General features: G+C 34.6%; 7 protein-coding genes across 7 annotated transcripts; 5 read left to right on the plus strand and 2 right to left on the minus strand.

Annotated features, from left to right (window-relative positions):
• Window positions 1-945: 945 nt before the first annotated feature.
• Window positions 946-1,413, minus strand: CAF20 (Caf20p; the record flags this gene model as incomplete). Its single annotated transcript, XM_003686362.1, has 1 exon — window positions 946-1,413. One exon carries the CDS (start codon window positions 1,411-1,413, stop codon window positions 946-948), a length of 468 nt encoding a protein of 155 aa, XP_003686410.1.
• Window positions 1,414-2,081: 668 nt separating this feature from the next.
• CEF1 (Cef1p) lies at window positions 2,082-3,959 on the minus strand (the record flags this gene model as incomplete). Its single annotated transcript, XM_003686363.1, has 1 exon — window positions 2,082-3,959. The coding sequence occupies one exon, from the start codon at window positions 3,957-3,959 to the stop codon at window positions 2,082-2,084; it is 1,878 nt and encodes a 625-aa protein (XP_003686411.1).
• Window positions 3,960-4,628: 669 nt separating this feature from the next.
• On the plus strand, window positions 4,629-6,881 carry TPHA0G01410 (uncharacterized protein; the record flags this gene model as incomplete). The annotated part of the gene is made up of 1 exon (XM_003686364.1): window positions 4,629-6,881. The coding sequence occupies one exon, from the start codon at window positions 4,629-4,631 to the stop codon at window positions 6,879-6,881; it is 2,253 nt and encodes a 750-aa protein (XP_003686412.1).
• A 411-nt stretch (window positions 6,882-7,292) lies between these two features.
• RIM20 (Rim20p) lies at window positions 7,293-9,356 on the plus strand (the record flags this gene model as incomplete). Its single annotated transcript, XM_003686365.1, has 1 exon — window positions 7,293-9,356. The coding sequence occupies one exon, from the start codon at window positions 7,293-7,295 to the stop codon at window positions 9,354-9,356; it is 2,064 nt and encodes a 687-aa protein (XP_003686413.1).
• Window positions 9,357-10,660: 1,304 nt separating this feature from the next.
• TPO4 (Tpo4p) lies at window positions 10,661-12,574 on the plus strand (the record flags this gene model as incomplete). Its single annotated transcript, XM_003686366.1, has 1 exon — window positions 10,661-12,574. The coding sequence occupies one exon, from the start codon at window positions 10,661-10,663 to the stop codon at window positions 12,572-12,574; it is 1,914 nt and encodes a 637-aa protein (XP_003686414.1).
• Window positions 12,575-13,122: 548 nt separating this feature from the next.
• TPHA0G01440 (uncharacterized protein) lies at window positions 13,123-14,544 on the plus strand (the record flags this gene model as incomplete). Its single annotated transcript, XM_003686367.1, has 1 exon — window positions 13,123-14,544. The coding sequence occupies one exon, from the start codon at window positions 13,123-13,125 to the stop codon at window positions 14,542-14,544; it is 1,422 nt and encodes a 473-aa protein (XP_003686415.1).
• Window positions 14,545-15,975: 1,431 nt separating this feature from the next.
• TPHA0G01450 (uncharacterized protein) lies at window positions 15,976-17,982 on the plus strand (the record flags this gene model as incomplete). The annotated part of the gene is made up of 1 exon (XM_003686368.1): window positions 15,976-17,982. One exon carries the CDS (start codon window positions 15,976-15,978, stop codon window positions 17,980-17,982), a length of 2,007 nt encoding a protein of 668 aa, XP_003686416.1.
• Window positions 17,983-18,464: the final 482 nt, after the last annotated feature.

Below are 18,464 nucleotides of genomic sequence, written 5' to 3' on the forward strand. Positions count from 1 at the left end.
AGTAGATGAAAATCGAACACTCATAAGAGTAAACTTATAAATATTCAATCCATTTCTAAATTTAGATTATATTCCATTGGAATGCTAGGAGAAATTGATCTACTTCCAGCCATTTGCACTTTACATGACATATCGATGCACATTATGTCTAAGTTTGGTAATCCGGAAGGGTGTTTTGTAAGATACCCTTCTGAGAGGAAAATAACAAGAACTAAAATAAAAATACACAATGAAATTTTAAAGAAGACAACAAGCCTTATAAAATACATTACATATCTTTAAAAACACTTCTTTATTTATATAAAAACTATTTTCTATTAAAAATCATCACAAAATGAATAATTTTTCACTTTTTCCAGAGTGAAAAATAATCATCTCATCGCCGAAATTTTTAGAATGATAAGTATACTGAGAGTTTCATAGTGGTTATATCCCATACAATTTTAAATTTCAATATTATTCATTGTTGTTTTGTTAGGTTTATTTAATTTTATTTTGGTATATAAATGAAGATGTTCTTCTACTTATTTAATTGTAAAATCTCATTTAATTTCTTCCTTTCACATTACTTTCTTACCTGGTATGTTTTCTTTTGTGATATAAAGAGATTGCCAACCATGTGTTTTATTGGCGTCACCTTACTACTTTGATTGGTAGGGTTCGATGCTGATAACGGTATACTCTTTGTATATAATTCGTTGTGATACATGGGAGATTGAATTAAGGAAGATGTATCTCCAGCTGATGAAATGTAGGGAGGCCTTTTTTGCTTTTCTGCGCCAAAATCTGATTCAGTTGGTCATAATTCTGGCTACATATTTAAAAAATAGAACTGGTAGGCTCTTGTTAAACAACTATTACTATTTTTTATTTTATCACAGTATATATATATATAAATATATGTATTTGTATGTATATATGTTTTGGACGACGTTAACATTCTCCTTATTCGTCTTCATCACTTTCCAAAGCAGCGAATGCATTGAAAGTATTGGTTTGCTTGTCTAAAATAATATCACGATTGTCTGCTGGTCTAGAGGATGAGATATTCTTGTTATTTGGCTTTACTCTGATTGTTTCGGTGGAGATGGTGGCAACAAATGGTGCTGAGTCTTCTTCGTCGCTTTCTTCACCTGCTTCTCCCTCTTCACCCTTCGCGGTTTCTAAAGTGGACCAACCATCAGCATCGGTGGTAACCTTTGGTTTGTTATGCTTGACCTTTGGTCTTGTGTGGTAATGATGGGAGGATCTTCTACGGTTAGTGAAACCATGAGCAGCGTATTCTTCTTCTTTCAAAGCTTGGATTTGCTTAATGTTTTCAATGATGGCTCTGAATTCTTCAGCATCAAAATCAACTGGTAAAGTTTCTTCTGGTTTTAGATGTAATAATTCTTCAGCAGTGTATTTCACCATTGTGCCTTGTATGTGTGTATGTGCTTTTATGTCTACCTAAAACTCTAAATAATAATTCAATAGAACAATTGAATAAAATCAAGCTTTTGAACAGGTAATAAATTTCAATTTTTAAAAACCAATTCAATTGAATTTTAATTTCACTTTCAAGTGATAAGGCAACTTCTCAAGGGCTGGACAACTACGACCCATTCAATCAATGATATGGAATCACAAGTTTCAATTGATACTAAGAAAATGTTAGTTTGTTATTCAGGAGGTTTGTGATCTTGTTGTGTTAAGTTGACTTTTACAAGCTCTTTCACATAAAATTTTTTGAAAATTGATGGAAGGAAGGCATCGGTTTTGTTATTTCCGTTTATTTGCGTGTCCAAAAATTTTAATTATGTGAAAAAAATCAAATACCGGGTAACATGATAATCGGTAATGGTTAAAAACCTTGAACTAGTAACGATACCATATATCTCGAAGGTCGTTGGACCAGTGTTTGAATGAACAGATGGATGAATGTGAGTTGTTATACTGCGTTGTTCATTTAGTAAATTATATAATGGTAATGTTGAATATATATATGTATGTATGCGTGTTTCTGTACTCATGTGTGTGTATGAGGTGACGGTAGTTCTCTTTATTTATTTCTTATCTCACTTTCACATGTGAACTCTCGATTATTTTGAAGTGCTTTCAATGATATGTTGATTGATGAAAGTCTTTCTTGATCTAAGTTCTTTTGATTCTTTTTGATACATTTTATAGTTGACGTAGTATCTATGTTGTAAAGCTCTTAGATCTGGGATGCTGTTCTCTACAAGTGCCTTGTTGATTTCATGGTTGTCAGTCTCTAAAGGAACTATATATTTCAAATCTTCTCTGAGAGTTTTGATTCTATCGGCTGTGTTTAATATGGTTTGTTCTAACACCATTTTGTCGGTAGAAGTTGCGTTCCCTATGTTTTGCGTGTTATCTTCTATTTTAATGCTTGGTGGCATCTTAATCGCACTCATTAACTCTTCAATTTTGGATAAATCATCTAGACTGTGTTCTGACGTTTTATAATGTAAATGATTTGTCTTGAGAGCAATTAACTCGTTCATTTTGTGGTCAAACTCGTCTGCTGGTGTTTCAATAAAACTGGGTGTGACAAGATTCTTATTATGAAGACATTTCAACTCAAGCTCAATTTCTCCATCAAAGGTAGAGTTAACTTGGTCCTGTAAATTTTCTAATGTAGTTTTCCGTGCTTCTTTGATCTCTGTTGGCAAAGATTCTGGATTGCTATTGTCTCTTTCTTCATTCTCTTCTTCTTCTTCAGCATCGTCCAATAATATTTCAAAATTATTCTCTGGTTCTGGTAAATTTTTAAACAATCTTCTGATGTTTAGGACCAATGCTTTCTTCTCTAACTCGGGGTCTAAACTTTTGAAATCTTCTGTGTTTTTATGGTGTTTTATTTCCTCTGTTTCATCAAACAAGGGTATATCTAATATGGGGGTCATGCTTTTATTAGCAACTATGCCAGCTGTTTTCCTTGTTAATAATATATCATAATCTTTTTCACTTTCACCTGGTTTCGATAATATCAATTTTGGTTTTTTGTAATCATTTGTTAATATGCTGTCAGTTCCAGTGAGTTTAGTTAACAATGCTTCATCTTTTCCAATCGCTTGTTTTGGCTTTTCTGTTTTCTTGGCTTTTATCTGTTCTTTTCTTGCCCTTAACTGTAACTCTAATAGTTTCTCGTCATCGGTTTTCTGTAATCCATGCTTATCAACTTTTCTTTCAAAAGTCTTCAACTTTTTGTTAAGTCTTAAATCTTCTTCTGTCGTATCGTAAAGACCCTCGATAGGGGTTTGCTCGTAAATGATATCTTCATTATAATCGATTTCAGTCGCATACCGTTTTCTTCCTTTTTTAAGTTTTGTATCAATTTTAGACTGTTTTAGTTCTCTTCTTCTTTGTAACTCGGCAATATGTTTAGATTGTTCTAACATACGCTCTCGTATTTTTCTTGTGGCTTTTTTACCTTGTGTGTTCATTAAACGTGCTTTAGCTTCTTCGAGCATCTCTTTCTCATCTGTTTCTAACTCACCATTATCTGGTTTAGCAACAAGTGATTCAGCAACAGGATTCATTTCACCCAGTTTAAAATCCATTGATTTTTGAAATTGTAACAAATCATCTTCAGTTCCTCCATTTTTTGAAACTTCTTCTCTGCTTAGATGATTTGACAATAAATCATTATAACGATCCATACACAACTGTGCAGGACGTCCCATTAAATCAGCTATCGTTCTCCATTGATTGGGTATTTTTCTGGCCAAGTCTAATAATTTTGTATCTTCCTCTTTCGTAAATGCACTCAAGTTTAAAGTAGGATTCAAAAATTCATTCCATCGTAATTCACATTGTTTAGCAGATTTCTTCTGCAGTAAAGAAGATATTTTACTCCATTGATGCGTACCATACTTCTGTATAGCTGCTTTCAAAATCTGATCTTCAATATTGGTCCATATGCCACCTTTAACATATATAGGTACCGGCGCCATTTCCAATTACTATTTTATTAATTACTTGTCAGCTGAATGTTTATGTCCTTAGTTATGTATAATATACTAAACTATCACCTAACAACTAATGACTAACAAATTTAAATTGTCTCGGTTCAAAAGGTATATAAACTCAAAGCAATCAGATATCTGGTTAACAAGTCAAGTGAATAACTACATTTTTAAAATCAGTTTGCATCTTGTTATTATATAATTCCTAATGGCTTCTGCAATTTTCAGTTTCATGGAGAATGGAACCGACACTTTCGCAAAGAATTAATTTCAATTTTTAAAAATGTATGAACATCAAGTCAAATAACGAAAAAATTGGGTTAAACAGTAAGTACTTATAGATATATTTAAATCAAATATAATAGATGAGATCGTTTACTGCTTTCATCTACGTGTCACTAGAAGAAGTTAATACTATATTCTATTATTAGAGGTATTGCAAGGACATATAAGAACCAATTGGCTTGTTGAAATTTCCTCAGTGTGTTTTAGGTCATTGAAAAGTTAGGAAATCAACAATTAATAAGTGGAAGTTTTTAATATAACACATAAAAGCGTTTATAAAACTAGTCACTTATTCAGATTTTAGCAATTGGTGATTTATTGTGGTGAAGAATTTAGCCATCTATTCTTTAGAACGAAACTACTAGTTCAGTAATGAGATTCATTCCATCACCTAAGCATCAAAAATTGGTGAATAATTGTTATCCTACTGGTAGGACCCCTGACAAGAAGCCTAAGTCTTCAGAAACTGCATATTTGATATATTACGTCAATTCAAGACGTAGCAAACTAGAGAAGGTTAGTAACTATTTGACCAAGAAATCTTTAACTGACTTAAGAAAGAAAAATGTTGGAAATATTTCAGTTACATTAGTACTATTAAATGAGATTATTAAAAATTGTAAAGAAAACTTAAATGTGTTTGTGAAAGACTTTATGTTAATAATGAATAAAATTTTAGCAGATGGTTCTTTCAACAACGACCTTTCAGTAATTGATTTGGTTCAAGAATGTTTTAAAAGTATTTGTATTAATGTTACGGATACTTTATATAGTGGTGATGTGTCCTTTGTCGAAATATTTAATCAGTTTGTGGAATTGTACTTTAAAGCTACAAAAATGTTATTGAAAAACAACGAATTGGCTCTAAAAGGTTGTTTAAACATTTCATTAACCTCTGGTTTAGCCTCTAATCCAAAATTAAAATATTTAATTCCTGAATGTGTTACAACGGTTTTAGAAAACCTTTGCGAAACATACCAACAATTCAATATAATCAATTTGGATGCTTCTGAAGATCATCATTTAACAAAAAGATTAAGTAGAACGCATACTAAAACCTTCAGTTTAGGTAATTCTGATGACGGAAATATTTTTATTATTGATGTCTTAAAATCATATTTCAATACGAATGAGACTGACAAATTGACCTTGTCCATAAAGGCATTATTAGCTCATCTACAAAAGACTCCTAACAAAGACTTGTTAATCTTTGTTTTTGACGGGATTCCGGTTCAATTAAGATATATTGTCATATTATTTTTAGTGAGACAACTTACTTCAAGTTCCAAAGAGGTTAAATACGACATTGTTTTAAGGTTGCTATCAGCTCTATTGACTTCTTATGTTGGTATAGTTGGTTTGAGTATTTTGGATATTATGCGCAAACTATTAGCATTCCAACTGTCAAATATCAAAAATAAAGTTTTTGTTGACCAATGTAGAATTACAATTTCTGATTTGAATGCAAAACTTTATTACAATGAGCAAACATCAGATATGTTATATGAATTAATAAATAGATTAAAAAGTGGATTAAAGGACGAAGAAAACCATGTTATTATTGATGACTTAAAACAGATTACACACGAATCAGCCCCTGCATCTATTGGTTTGGATATCTTTTTAGATTTAATATTATATCTTAAAACCGATCAAATTGAGCTCTTTAAACTGGTTGATTCTCATATTCCACCAAGCAATCTAATTACAAGTTTATTTAGGTTAATTGGTCAATTAGATGATGTGAAAAAACAATCTTCCTTAATGAAGTCTACTTTCGAAAATTATAAACAATTTGCTTTATTATCAGGTTTAAACTATTATGTTGAGTTCGAAAATCAACCATCTATAGCATATTATTTATACCATGAAAATGCTGCACACTTTCTGGGCTTGAGTGACTATGAGAGACAAACGGAGTACAAGAAGAATAACAAGGTTATATTCACCAAAGATGACTTAAAAAACTTTTATTCAGACTCAGGGTCTAATAAATTTAGCAAAAGAGGCCTTCAAATCTTGATGTCACATGATAACTCTTCATCAGTTGACCTTCTATCTCAATCAAACTTCTCAAATTCGAAACTAGACATTGCAAACACAAGCATGGCATCAGATGCGGACACTTCTAATTTACAGGTCCCATCATCTCCTCTTCTACTTAATCATGCCTTAATTAACACAAGAAATTTTTCTTCTGATTCTAAATCACTAAGTTCTTCAAGACCAAGGGCTCCAAAAATAAGTGACTTAAAGAAAGCATACCTACATACAAGTGGCAATGGTGGTGTTGATAGAAGTAGCACTATCATTGGCACTGAATCATTAAAATCGAGAGTTACTAATATTACATTTTTACTGAGCGAATTAAAGAGTTCGACAAAAGAAACTAATAAAATTCAAGATCCAGATGAGGAGGAAACTATTGGAATGGGCAAAATAGATATTGCTAGATCTTCTTCTATGAGGATTAATCCAGTCGCTGATCTGAGCAGTGGTATTGATTTGTTTCCTAATAATAGAGAATCGATCATTCAAAATATAGTTCCTGAGGATGACGAATTCAAGGACGCAGCTGAAGAATTCAATGTTGAGGGTAACAGGGGTAAACTATTTACAGCATAGTAATATAATTTAAGACAATTAAATCCGATTTCCATTTCTATAAGAATTGCTTTCTTTATGAATTTCACTTTTAATGGGGATATCAATTTTTGCAACTTGTGAAAACGTTACAGTATAATTAATTGATAGAATGTATTTAGATTTAATTATATATTAATAAGTTAATAAAAATTTTATATTTGATGAAAGATTTAAACAATTGCCCATGTTGTGACATTTTGCAATTGCCGAACAACATAACGATAAAGTGCCTTAATTTTCAAAATGTGAACCCATGAACAAAACAATATTTAAAAAGTTACAACTGAATTTGTAGATAGTATCTATACGATGCAAGAAATTACAATTCAATAACCAACAATATAATAGACATATAAGATATTCACTAAAGTTGTTCACTGCTTCATTTGTATGATGCCAGAGCTTTTAAGCATTCCATTTAAGAGAGCATTGAGCATTGATTTCAAAAAAGAATTGACTACATTGATTGAGAGCAGTTCCCTCCAAGAAGCCTCATGTTTTAAAGATGATATAGATAAGTTGGCAGACGCTAGGAATAAGATAATGGATATTGATGTCTCTGAAGACGATTTAAAGATTTTACAAAAATATTATAGTTACCTTCAGCAATTAAATAAAAAGTTTCCTAATGATCAAATAAAATACACATGGTTTCAAACGCTTACACAAAAATCTTACAGCTGTAGCCTATACTCAACTAGATTTGAAGAGTTGAATATCATTTACAACATTGGTTGTATGTTTTCGTTGCTAGCATGTAAATATAACGATAATAGTAGCGAAGGGACCAAAAAAGCATGTATATATTTCCAGAAGAGTGCTGGTTACTTTGAATATCTGAAGAAGCATATTAATGATACCGAAGAATGCGTCGTAGATTTAAATTCCATTGAGGCTATAGTCTCCATTTTGTTGGCATCTGCTCAAGAATTGACATGGTTCAAATCGATTCAAGATAATTATCAAGATTCCTTGATATGTAAGTTAGCCAAAAAAACCTCTGAATTTTACACCAATGCCTTGATATACAGTAAAAAAAGTGAACTGATTCGAGGTGATTGGGTTGAGTTTATTGAGAATAAGCAGAATTATTTCCTTGCTGTGGCCTACTATAGATATGCATGTTCGATAATCCCGAAGAAACAAATGGGGGTAGCTATTAAAAGTTTAGTGATGGCCAAACATTTCTTAGAAGCTTGCAGCAGCAAGTACGATTCTACCATCATGATTAATAGGAAGCCATTCGATTTGAAAATAGCTACTTTATTGAAAGATACCGAAAGAGATAATGATTTTATCTATTTACAACCTATACCTGATAGCATAGAGGAATTACAGAGTGCATCGATGGTGAAGAGTATCGAAATAGGCGAGAAAGATCTTATAGGCGATGAAGGTAACGATGTTATATTCAAAGATTTGATACCATTGGTTATCTTGAATCTTGCCAGTGCGTACAACGAGCGACAAGACGAGTACATCACCAATCAATTAATCAAACCGATAGAAGCATTAAGCAACATCTTAGAGCAAAAAATGACGGAATTCTCGAATGAGGACGCCTCAACATCGACTAAAGATGAGTTTGTAAATATTGATGCAAACGAGCTCGGTCTGATACAAGAGAAACTCATTGCCTCTAGCAGTAAGAACGCCACAATTGCTTCAACATTGCGCGAAACGAGAAGTTCCTTGGATAACGAAGCTAAAAAGAATGAACAACTTCTTAAACGGTATGGCACTATCAGTTGGACACTTGAGGATTCGACAACGGTGAATGGCAAATACTATGATGTTTTACAGAAGTTGGAAGCATATTTGCATGAGGGTTGTTATATTGACAAAGAGACTAATGACGCCTTCGCCGTGATTGACAAGGGATTGTTAACCAATCCACTGAAGCAGTTGAACGAGATTGAAGTGAAAAATAAGGAGAGTAATCCATTAAGATCTAAAATTTTGAATATTATTTTTGAGAGAGAAGATATAGTAAAGCAGATCAAAAATGCATCGTTTAGTCAAAGGATCCTACCTAAAATTGTTGATGCGTATAAGAAATCGAATGGTGATTTAGAGACGGCAGGGTTTGAGGATGAATTCCAGATGCATCTGAAAGTGTTTGATGGTTTCAAAAAACAAATAAATAAAATGAAGGTAGAAAATCATGAGCTGGAAGAAGAACTGAAGAGGTCGACCGTTAGAGACAATGAGATGACTAAGAGCCTTAATGCCACGACGACGGGCCCTAGACGAATTTCGCCGTTGGAACTGTTAACAGTTGACTGGAAAGAGTCATATCAACTGTTCCAACAAGTGAGGCACAATGTCGAAGAAGGCGAGACATTTTACGCTGATCTCTGCGAGAAGACAAATGAGCTGAGCCAAGAAGTTAAACAGTTTGTTGAACATCGAGAGGTTGCTCAAAGAAAATTAATCGATGAGATCGGGAAGTGATTAACCCCGACCCACGCCCACATACACATTCCAACAACGTATGCATGCATCCAGAGCGAGATCAGTTGCTATTTCGATTACATAACCAAACGTGGAACAACTGTACAAAATAAAGCAAACACAGTGCAGCTCCCAAGTAAACCGTGCGTCAAGAAACTCTTATCGAGAAGAGCAAGATACTTAATATGTTCTTCCGTGGAGCCAGTTCCAGACGAACGGTTTCTGATAAGATCCCTTCCATACGCTGCGATAACACGTATATATGCATGTATCTCCAAGTCAAAGGAAGAATGTTTCATAATTCCGTAACACGGAATATTTCGATGACATCACCAACTCCGCTGCCTCGTCGTCTCAACCATACATACACACAGCATGCAGAATACATATCTATACACTGTGGATTAAGCTCATCACAAACAACTCCTCATCTGTCGGTCCGAACTGCTCTGTGTCTCGGCGTTAATCCCACTACCTGACGCGACCACCCCCCCAGAAACATTGTGCCGTCGTCTCCCTTAAAAACACGCAAACCAGCTGAACCCGCGTGCGCACGCACGTGAGCAGACGCAGTTTCTCATCTCACCCGGACGCCAAAAACAACCAAGCAACAACAGCAAAGCGCTCGCCGGCGCAGCTCCCAGCTCTCTTTCTCGCCCTCGGGTCCCAGTGCTTATCGCCGAACGTTATCCTTCGCCGACGCTCTGCGGCGTTTCTTTTCTTTTCCGCAAGACGAAAGACCAAATCAAACCGACCGGAACACTCTTCGCCACAATGAGAACGACATCCGCACAAAAGATTATGGAAGCATCCAGGTTGACATATTTGTGTTATATCGTTAGCCCTTTCGTATTTTAACCTGTTCTCCTGTCCCGCCCATAATATCCACAAACCATCAAAATCAATTCTAGATGCTAATAGTGTCCAAGGTATCTGTATATTTCATCTTCCTCCTGCGATTTCAGACCACTTCGGCATCTTTTATCGAGCATGAGGTCGCTTGTTTGCGTACGTTGCCAAATATGTCGTTGCACAACTGATACTATCTATCATCACAATTCTCCTCTCCCGCTGTTTGTTGCTTTCGCCTGTTTTAAGACATTCGTTCCCACTGTAACTTTATGTTCGACAAACATCCTGTAGACATACATACATATATATAAACAGCCAGATTTCATCACATCCCAACCTCTGTGATTCATCCTTTCCAGTACGTTTTCTTGATAATTAATCTCACCTTGCAGTGTGCTACTGAACGCATTCGGAAAAAAACAACATACCGTACATATACTAACATTTTCCAAATGAATAGTGCAGATAACACGTCTCGGTCTCTAGAGGACGAAAAACTTTCTGATAATGGCACTCCAGAAGATGTAGATCTGGAGAGGTTGGCTTCTCATGTGTCGGGCAATTTAGCCTCCTTGCGTGCCAATGAAGACGAACCTATAGATCCAAGAACATTGGATTGGGACGGCCCTGATGATATGGCTAACCCGCATAATTGGCCTGCTTGGAAAAAATGGTACGCTACAATGGTCGCTGCTCTGCTGTGTTTAGTAGTCACGATGGGTTCCTCATTGTACGTCTCAGGTGTGCCTGAGTTAGTTCTCAGATACCAAATCAACCAGACCCTGGCTTTAGCCGGGTTGACTTTTTATTTGTTAGGGTTGACAACCGTCATTGGAGCTCCTTTGAGCGAAGTGTTCGGTCGTAAACCAATCTATTTGATTTCTTTACCTATATCAATGCTGTTCACAATGGGTGTGGGTCTGTCAGGCGGTCATATGAGAATTATCTTGCCTTTGAGATTTTTTTCTGGTGTATTCGGTTCTCCAGCTTTATCGGTTGGCTCCGGTACCATTTTGGATGTATTCGATATGGATGAAGTCCCAATGGCAATGGCTATGTTCTGCCTAGCTCCTTTCTTAGGTCCTATCATTAGTCCTGTCATGGCGGGCTTTGCCACAGAGAAACAAGGTTGGAGATGGGCAGAATGGATTCAATTGATTGCAGGTGGTTTGATTTTGCCATTCATTGCTCTCATGCCAGAAACACACAAGGTCGTCATCTTGACAAAGAGAGCTAAAGAGAGAAAATTGAACTTGAAAAAACCAACGCCAGAAGAATATAAGGCGTTTTTGAAATTGACACTAACAATCACGATTCTAAGACCTTTGAAAATGCTAGTCGTTGAGCCAATTGTATTGGTTTTCAGTATTTACATAGCATTCATTTTTGCAGTATTATTTGCTTTCTTCGAAGCTTATCCAGTCATTTATAGGGGTGTTTATCATATGAGCTACGGTGTAGAAGGATTAACATTCATCGGGATAGGTGTCGGTTTGTGGATAGGTGCAGTACTGTACATGGTGCTAGATAGAAAAATATTAAATCCAGCTCCTCCACCAGGAACTCCACCACTCGCTAATCCTACAAGTCTAAGAACTCGTCCATATAGAGGTAAAAGAGGTCCAGATGGTGAATTATTACCTCCGCATCCGGAGAACTTCTTACTAGCTTGCAAGATTGGCTCTATTGCGTTACCAATCGCTTTATTTTGGCAGGCATGGACAGCAAGATCGGATGTTCATTGGATGGCCCCGATCGCAGCAGGTGTCCCATTCGGTTTCGGTTTAATTCTAATTTTCTTCAGTGTTTTAATTTATTTCTCATACTCATACCCACCGTTATACGTCGCATCAGTCATTGCTGCTAATAACATGCTAAGATATTTGATGAGTAGTGTTTTCCCCTTATTTACTGTTCAAATGTATGAGAATTTGACAATTAAGTGGGCTTCCACATTATTTGCTTTAGTTTGTGTCGTTATGATACCTGTCCCGTGGATTTTTGAAAGATGGGGTCCAAAACTAAGAAACATCTCCCAATTCGGTTGGGCAGCCATGGCAAGAGAACAAGCAAAGTTGAAGCAAGAAGAAGAAGAGAGAGATCAACATGCAAAGTTAGATAAAACCATGAGTAACATACTAGAACCTAGTCTAACTCAAAGTTTATCTCGTGTTGTCACTAACATCAGTACAAAATCATTTCGTTCAAACCATGATGGACATGATATGAAACATAAAACAGCCAACAATAACATCGACTCTGCAAGAGAACAACGGTCGTTAAATGAAGCTAACTTATTTGAAGAATTGGATGGTAATGAATCCTTTAAATCTGTATCCGAGAATAGTAATGGCATATCTTCTTAATAACATGTGTTTCCAAAAACTTCCGTGCATATGAGGTCTCATATTTTTATCAGATGTCAACCGCATTTATAAATTTCTAATTTGCATTCTTAATTTTTCGAATTAATTTAAAATTTGAGTAGATAAGTAATATATAACATCAATTTAAACTATACTATATAATTATACCCGCTTATTCCATTCTTGTGAGTATATATGGTCTCTGTTACTAGCTTACTTCAATTAATCGATAATCACGTAATGAGTGTAAAATACCTGTTTGATATCAATCCATGGATATCGCCGAGCATTAATATTTTGAAATCGAAAAATATTTGCACCCAATTTTAAGGAATGAAATTACTTAAAACGAAGAGATACTGAAAATATAATTCTCACATCTGTATAAGAAGATAAACCTGTCTATGAAAACCTTTCTTTAAAGTTTAGTGTGCAGGGTACAAGCTACCTAACATATTTTGAGAGCCTTTCACTTGGTACCCAGGAAGATACATTGGTTGGAATTTAGCAATTAATATTCCATTATATATAGACATTTACAGATTCCAATGGAACATATTGCAATTAAAGAGAACAATAACGTCTCGACACAATCTAATTTTTTACCTTTATTAATTTTAACAATCTTAACTATACTTATGTCATTTCTGCGAAAATATAAACCTTTTAATTCATGGATTGTGTCACGAGTGAATCAAATGATTTCACCAGAAACGATGACGAATGATCAGTATTATATAATTACCAATACTTTTAAAATGGTACATGGTCCAACCAATGGTTCTCTGTCACACAACCGTCAATTGTTTCCATTGAATGGGCTATATAATGCACTATTAAATTTGAATGAATATGGTGTAAGATCAAAAAGACAAAATAGCATTATACTCCAACGAGCATTATCATTGAATTCCGAGTTCAAGTCTCAATTGAAAGATATTGAATATTTTGATAAATTGAACGATGTGGATTTGGCAGTTGTAGAAAACAATATCACTGTTAAAAAGATTGTTGAAAGTACATTGACTCGATTGGTTGACGATAACCAAAGCGTTTTAAGGGAAGGTGACAATTATGATAGTGCAATTTTTGAACAAGTAAAAATGGTTTGTGAACCACTTGGCTACACCATCCAAGCAGGCAATACGGTGCAGTTGAAGCGAAAAAAAGAACCCACGATGAATTCTCTTCTAAGTAAAAGCTCTAATCAAGCTCGTGTAGTTGAATCATTACAACATTTGGTTAGAGATTATAGTAAAGAGTATGAGATAGAACTAAATCCATTGCTGGATTATGTAACTTCGCAAATGGATGACTTATACACCAATTTTCAAGATGATAAGGTACTTATACTGGTTCCAGGACCCGGCGTTGGTAGAATCCCATTTGAACTTGCCAAAAAATATCCTAAATGTCAAGTTGAAAGCATTGAATTATCTAATTTGATGTATTTACTCAATGAATTTGCATTAACCCATCAAGAAGATATCACAATCAGACCATTTGCACAATATTTTTCCTCCCAATTAGATTCTGGTGACCAGTTACGAGAATTTAACGTGCCTCTTAGCTGCATCAGGAAACTCCCTAATTTAAATATTAGACACGGTGATTTCAGAAACATAAGTATAAACGAAAAATATGACAGAATAGTCATAGTGACTGTTTATTTTATTGATACAGCCGAGAACATACTTGAGTACATCGATACAATGGAGAAGTTAACTAAATTCGCCCATACAAAGCAAATAAATTGGATCAACATAGGCCCGCTAAAATATGGAACTAAACCTAATGTGCAATTAACATTTAACGAGTTGACTAAATTACTAGCAATAAGAAACTGGAAAATGAAGCATGTTGTCATAAACAATGACGGCAATAAACTAAACGGATATTTAACCGATTACAAGTCGTTATACCAAGGATATTATGGAACGGTAGCGTTCCATACCGAATACATTGACTAAATCATATGCATACATACATATACACACACATATATATATTCATTCGTCATCATAAGGATAGATCTTATATCACCATCCGTTAATCGAATTTTAATAGAAGTGATATTGCATACTTACAACAGACTCACATTCACCCATGCGGCTAATTATATCAGAAACAACAACTCAACTGTTGGTTATACACCTAGAGAGAATTAATTTACCATTAATAGATACATACACGTCCATACTATATATATATACATCTATTATTAACCAATGCAGCCTCTAATGTAGTCAGAACACTGAATAGAATGCGAATGACATTCCCTATACTTGTTATGCATTCAGAGAGAGTTAAGTGGAAAGTATTCGTGAAGAATTTGATAGCTATCTCAGCTTCACGTTGATGTTGGGTGTAGGTCTCTCTGCACACCCGCAGGATCGTGTTCCAACGACTCACTCACTCATCACGTACAGATAAATAGGTCACAAGAGACCACCACTCCTCGAGGGAGGGAGAGCTCAGAGAGTGCAGAAAGAGATAGTTTACCACAAACAACACTTCAGACTCTAGGATGTTGCTGTAATAGTCTGACTTGCAACGTTGTTCTGCGTATTATTGGCTGTGGTCGAAGTTTAAAAATTTTTAATTCACTCACTTGCTCACTCATAACGAGACAACGTCACATAGAGCATCACAGCATCATAGTATCGAGCAGGAAGCTTATCTTCACATAAGACAAGAGACCGTGTGTTAATGGTACTATGTTTGATGGGTTAAAAGAGGCCATTGTCATTGTCGTCTTCTTCGTGCTCGTTGGAAAACAAATATTAGTGCCATCGTGAACAACCGTTTTTCATCTCTCAGTACAACTCTCACTCTCAATCTCCTGACCTACATTTAAGATCATGGGCTGTAATCACCTTAAAGCTCCTACGTTTTAAACAAAATATCTCTCCTATGGTATGTTATGTTCTTGAACTTTATTCTTTACATTAGAGTGAAATTGTTAAGACTTTGTGTTCGTGCATTATTATTTGTCTCTCTTAATTTCTCTTATAATGAAGGAAACCAAAAATCTATAGTTACTTGTACTTCTTCAAATCAGGAAAAAAACATGCTATAACTAATAAATACAATAACTAATAAATACAATAACTAATAATATAATTACTGTATATATATATATATATATATATACAAACACTCTATATACGTTTAGAATAAACAACTAGTTGCTAAAATTGCCTTAACTGTCCATTAACAAAATAACTTAATTTACGGGTTTTTTCACCTAAATTAACAAGCGTAGCAGATAATTTTTTGCAATTAACTTATTCATATAAAGTGTAATAGTATTGATTTGATATTAAGAGTTGAAGCGTTCGGTGGTAGATTAATAAATAATAATAATAAAAAGACACAGACATACATACCAATCAGAGAAGATGCCTAATTTGTTGCCAAGGAACCCGTTCCATAACCATCATAAATCAAGTCCCAATTCAAGTGCAAGCACAAATGCAAGTCCAAACTCACATCCAAATGCTAATGCAAACTCAAATATGAATCCTAATAATGGTGATCATTCCCAAGGTCGTATGAAAAATAACAAATCTTTTCTGCATTTCATTCATAGGGGCCAAAGTAATGATTCTTTAAGGAGTGATATTTCTATAGACTCATCTGCTGGTAATGTGATGCATTCACAACGTAATAATTCGCAGACGAATTTAAATAACTTGTCATCGCCAGTCCACAAGCCAAATACAAACAGCACTGGTAATCACCATCAGCAGCAGCAGCATCACACAAGTCCACACCATCACAATGCAAGTCTTTATGATTCTGCATCTCCTACTTCTCCAAAGGCAAGCCATTCCATGGCAGAACTAAAAAGATTTTTCAGGCCTTCACTGCCAAAGAGGAAATCATCTAACTTGTCGGCAAAGGATAACAATAATCCATCAACTTCCACTATTTCAATGTCCCCTTACGGAAGGAAGCATGATCATCATTTAAGAGAGAAAAGCAGTGCACATGATAATTCACATACCCAATCAGCTATACCTCCTTCCTCAGATTCCACTTTATCACTTTCCAATAAATTGAATATTTATCATGATGATTCCATCTTGGCACAAAAATATGGTAAATTGGGGAAGTTATTAGGGTCGGGTGCTGGTGGTTCTGTTAAGATTTTAACCAGACCTTCAGATGGCGCAACTTTTGCTGTTAAAGAATTTAGACCAAGGAAGGCAAATGAATCAGTGAAAGAGTATTCAAAGAAATGTACTGCCGAATTTTTGATCGGTTCTACTTTAACTCATCCCAATGTCATCGAAACTTTAGATATTTTTTCTGATGCTAAACAGAATAAATATTTTGAAGTTATGGAATACTGTCCTATCGACTTCTTTGCGGTTGTAATGACAGGTAAAATGTCAAGAGGTGAAATCAATTGTTGTATTAAACAGATATCCAAAGGTGTTCAATACCTGCATTCAAAGGGTTTGGCTCATAGAGATTTAAAATTAGATAACTGTGTCATGACTTCAAATGGTATAATTAAATTAATTGATTTCGGTAGTGCTGTCGTGTTCAAATATCCATTTGAAAATAAAATTACTTTGGCACACGGTATTGTTGGTAGTGATCCTTATTTAGCACCGGAAGTTATCACATCTACTAAATCCTATGATCCACAATTTGTTGACGTTTGGTCAATCGGTATTATTTTCTGTTGTTTGATGTTGAAAAGATTTCCATGGAAAGCTCCTCGTCAAGACACTGATGAAAATTTTAAATACTTCTGTATGGAGGATGATATGGAACATGATTATGTTGCTTCAGCTAAACATAATGAACTGGTTATCCGTGAGAGAATAAAGAAGAAGCACGAGAAGGAAGAAATTCTAAAGAAACAGAAAGAAAAGAGCGATGCCATTAGGGAAGGAAGATTAGAGGAGTATTTGAAAGAACATGCAGAAGAAGTTCCAGAGGCTGATGTGAAGACAGAAGATGAACCAGTTCAAGAAAAAACTGATGCTATTACTGCATCAGAAGAAAAAGGGTCTGCTCCAGTTGAAGCTAATAATGATGACAAAGCGGAGGAAACAAAAATCAACAAGGAAACACCCGAAACAAACAAAACTGATGAACCAAAACAAGTTGCAGCACATGTTAATCATAGTACTAGACATCATAAAGGTGTTATACATGGGCCATATCGTCTGTTACGTTTATTACCACATGCTTCAAGACCTATTTTATCTAAAATGCTTCTGATTGATCCAGCGGAAAGAGCCACTATGGATGATATGTTTAAAGATGAATGGTTTCAAGGTATTGCATGTTGTACTATTGATAGTAAAAAGAACCTTGTTCCAGCGCCTGGCCATCATCATACTTTAGTTGATGAAAAAGATGCACACTTAGAATCATACAAACAGTAAAATGTTTAATTGAATTATTGAGTATATATCATCAATAATTTTTTAATGAACAATAGATGACACTTAAATGTAAATAACTACACAACCGCTAGTTCGGACTTATATCTATATAAGTTTATTCTTTATTCACGGAAACCATTTAAACTAAGTAATATTTATGATAACGATTTCTTAATTAATACTATAATAAAACTATTAACATTTATCGATATTAGAACCTCCTACACAGATGTAAATTAATTGCAGTAACAGTTTCGTGGTACTACTAGTATCTTCATAAACTTATTTTATTTGATTTATTTATATTCAAATATTTCATCTTATCTTTATCTATCTTAAAGTAGTAATATTTTATGTAGTTATTAACTGCGCCCGCGACTACGAAAAGTTTCAATAATGAAATGAAATGTTGAAGGCATCACATTATTCGTACAATTTTCTAAATATAATTTTAAGAACAATGTTTGAATCTAAATCTCATA

This window comes from Tetrapisispora phaffii, chromosome 7, assembly GCF_000236905.1.
Source record: "Tetrapisispora phaffii CBS 4417 chromosome 7, complete genome".
Taxonomy (NCBI): Eukaryota; Fungi; Ascomycota; class Saccharomycetes; order Saccharomycetales; family Saccharomycetaceae; genus Tetrapisispora; species Tetrapisispora phaffii.